Source organism: Oryzias melastigma, linkage group LG18, assembly GCF_002922805.2.
Source record: "Oryzias melastigma strain HK-1 linkage group LG18, ASM292280v2, whole genome shotgun sequence".
In the NCBI taxonomy this organism is placed as follows: Eukaryota; Metazoa; Chordata; class Actinopteri; order Beloniformes; family Adrianichthyidae; genus Oryzias; species Oryzias melastigma.
The window spans coordinates 22,002,564-22,006,290 of record NC_050529.1 but is presented as its reverse complement, the minus strand read 5'-3'; the positions used below and the strand labels follow the sequence as shown (position 1 = coordinate 22,006,290).

At 42.3% G+C, this 3,727-nt stretch overlaps 1 protein-coding gene across 1 annotated transcript in view; it reads right to left on the bottom strand.

Moving 5' to 3' along the window:
- Nucleotides 1-796: 796 nt before the first annotated feature.
- The window catches only part of LOC112141079 (GTPase IMAP family member 7-like), a 5,204-nt gene continuing 2,273 nt past the window's right edge, over nucleotides 797-3,727 (bottom strand). Inside the window, exon 2 of the mRNA XM_024264124.2 lies at nucleotides 797-859. Within this exon, the coding sequence (XP_024119892.2) occupies nucleotides 797-859 (63 nt within the window). The remainder of the gene's footprint in view (nucleotides 860-3,727) is intronic.

Here is a 3,727-nt window from a genome sequence, read left to right as displayed (position 1 = left end):
TGCGATACACGCAGGCAGACAGAGCATCGATCTTGGCCTCCAGTCCATTCAATTTATCAGTCTGAGTCTGTACGTCTCTCTGCGTCCCTGCGCAAAGCACTCCCAGTCCGCCTTTGTCTGAGAGCCACTTCGCCACAGTCCGATACATCCAGATTCCACCAGTTCCAATCAGCGAAAGCCTGAGACCAGTAATCTAATGATGTAAACATCTTCAACATCTTCCAGAGAGAGTTGCGACAGGCAGAAAATTCTCCATTTGCCCCAAGGATCATTCACATATCCAGCCGCAGACATGCTCCCTGGGCAGGTAGGATCCGCTTTCCCACCTTGCATGGTGGAAAAAGTTTGGTCAATCGCATTCGCAGCCCAGCAGATCAGATCCATGTTTCTTGAAAATGAGAAAAACTGAGAGTAGTCACTGAAAGACTGGGGAGACGAGACAAAGAGCCTTGGTAGGGAGATAGATAAGGGAGCTCAGAGAGAAGCGTCCGCTCTTGGTGAGTGCCGGAAGAAGAGAGGGTGATGGGTGATATGACAACAATAGTTTATTTGATGGAGAAGCTGCTTGAAGTACAGCACTGGGAAGAGGTCCAGGTCAGTCAAAGGTTTAGGGAGTCCGGGAGGGGGTGGGGTCAGAACAAACTGAATGGTTGAAGGCTAGCGCAGACTAAAAACAGAAAGCAAAAAGATCTGATTCGGATAAGCGTAACAGGCCAGGGATGCAGACTCAGATGTGGGCTCAATGCTACTTGAGATTAGCAGACGGACTGGCACGGGAGAGCTAGAGGAACCAGTCTTAAATGCTGCTGTGGGGGATGAGTTGCAGGTGGGCAAGGATGCCCTGCCTCACTCTAGACACCTGTAGAGGAGAGAGTGAGCAACAGAACCAAGGGGAAACACCAAAAAGAAACAGGAGAGGGCAGCAAAGAGGCAGGAACTGTCAAGACCTGACAGGTCCCTAATTTTTTTTTTTTTTTTTTTTTTTTGGCATTAGGATGGAACTAAGAGACAACATCTGACAAACAAACCAGGTTTGTGGACTGAAAGTCAAATCATCATTATTTGCATTTTGCATTTGTAAGTTCCTGTTACTGAACTTGTCTTTGTGACAGTCAGATACTGTACCCCCCAAAAAAGACTATTTTATTCTTTCAATAGCGTGTCATTAAAAAGTCAAATCATCCTCATTTACAATTTTCATTTGCATTTGCAAGTTCCTGCTGTACTGAACTTCTCTTTGTGACAGTCAGATACCTCTAAAAAAGAGACCAAAAGTTTACAATAAATCATAATTCTAAGAATTCTCTGCAGGCCCAGTAACTCTGATAAAAACCAATTAATGAATAAAAAACCAACAATTCTTCCATGAACACGTACGTTTTTGTTTAAAATAATCTGGTGAACGTGTCTAAATGTGTTAGTTAATACTTTCTGTCGAAAATCTGTATGACACATTAAAGTGATGTTGAGCCACCATGGTTTTTGTACAGATTAGCCTCATAATAAAAACAATAAAAGCTTTGTAGACAATGTCGTAAGAAATTGGGCTATTTTCACTCAGACAGGTTTTGTTTACATTTCCCTTTTTAAAGCAAAACAGGATGGTAACATGATCTCTGTCTGATACTTGTTTGAGCTGAAACTCTAGCAGATAAAACACAGCAAGGGTTTCAAAATGTGGTCATTTAGACCAATAAAAATGTTTGTTCACCAAGAAAAACTGGAGGCTGCATTTTAAGCAAATGTTTGAACATGTCTTTATCAGTTTTGTCATGTAAGGGAAAGTAAAGGTAGAAAATGTTGGGGAAGCATAAGAACTCAAAAGCTGTTTTTCCTGTTTTAGAATGAATTTCTGAAATTAATTCTACCCTTTTGTTGCCTGGTTTACTTAATAAAGTGCAGGAAAAATTAACTATTTTAAATGTATTTAGATGTAAAATTGTACCAAAAATAGTTGGATTTTAAATTTTCTCATTGATTAAAGACCTTTTAAAACATTTCAAACAATTGTTTTTGATACTTGGTTATCATTAAGCACTCCCATTTTGCAACTTAATGATAATCAGTATCCTTTATCATAATAAAAAAATAACTATTTTCGTTACTTAGCATTAAAAACACTCATTGGTTTACTAAATGGTCTGCACTTACACAGTCACAATATTAATACTTCCGCATAGATTTCTTGTATTTTGGAATCAATACAGGGCTGCTGGAGCTTTACCTGGCTACAGGTGTGCAAAGGCAGGGTACGTCCTGGACAGATCGCCAGTCTGTCGCAGGGCCCCAATCAAACACCCTTTCACACCTAAGGACAGTTTAGAGCTGTTAATTCACCTATGAGGCATGTTTTTGGACTGTGGAAGGAAACTTCCTTTATTCTCAGGAAAAAAAAAAAAAACACATGCATGGAGAGAACATGCAAACTCAACACAGAATGGTCCCAGCCGGGATTGGAACCAGTCCCTTCTAACTGTGAGGCAACACCGCTAACCACTGCAACACAGTGAAGCCCTCAATGGGCATCAATGGATTAGATATATTTCATGACTGCACAAGAAAACCAAACTGCTGCATTTGTTTTTTTTACAATGAATTCATATCTTTGAGACAAGTAGGATAATGTATAGTCCTGGGAAACTGTATCAAAACAATGTCATCCATTGAAACATCTTTGAGAACCACAAATGGACTTAAATTATTCTCAGATACCTAGTAAGCACCACAGACTTTCTTTGCAGCAGCAACAATGTAGATTGTAGAAGGCATACAATCTGAATGCTGGCAGTGGATATTAGATGGTACCACATGGCAAACAGAACAGAGCAACTTTTTAGTTTGAACTGAAACCTGGATACTTTGGATTCAGGTGTCCAAGTGGTTTCCGGACTAGATGTCCGAACCACCTCACTCTCTTAGTGGGATTTTATCAGCGTTTCGGGACTTTACAGAACTATGGCATATCAAAACTGCAGCTGCATCCAGATGAATGACACTGTCACCTGGCAGAAAGATGAACTTTTAAAACTTGCCGATTAACTCACTGAAAAACAGACCCTTCTTACCAGCGTCTACCAACTTGCTGCAAAGCAGTCGCAGGTGATCACCAGGTTGGCCGTCGCCCAGGACTCACTTCCATGGGACCCGGAGTGTGCGGCCTTCCTCCTGCTCCACACCGAGAGAGCATCCATCCTGATCCAAGGTAGTTGTTCGGGGCCCAAAAAGAACCCAGATGAGGCCGACACCACCATCAATGCCTCCCCAACTCACCTTAACCAACCGGTTCTCCGCTCTGGCGAATGATTACACAGCCACAGGCTGTGCCGCTGCAGCGGAGGGCAGTGGGTGAAGACAATCTCCTCCCGTGTCGCATTTCTGTCTGGGGGAGTGAAGCACTCCCCCCAAAATGCAAGTTCCAGCCGCACTGGGGGATCCGATGCTGCCAATGCTGCTGCCGAAGCGGCCCCCCACCCCACGGAGCAGCACATTTCTGATCATTCATGTGTGTTTTTTAAAGTTCATGATATCGCGCTGGAGAAGCTTCCTGATAGAAACGTTGAAGTCCCCCTACAATTTTTATTTCTTTAAATGTTCCCCGTGGGGTTTCAATTAGGACTGTGAAAATTTTAACAAAAATTCCACAACCTAAATGTCTTAAAAAGTCATTTTCTCCAGTTGATCTGAAGCCTCCTTTTTCAAAAACTCCTCTGTGTGGGCGTGGCATTTA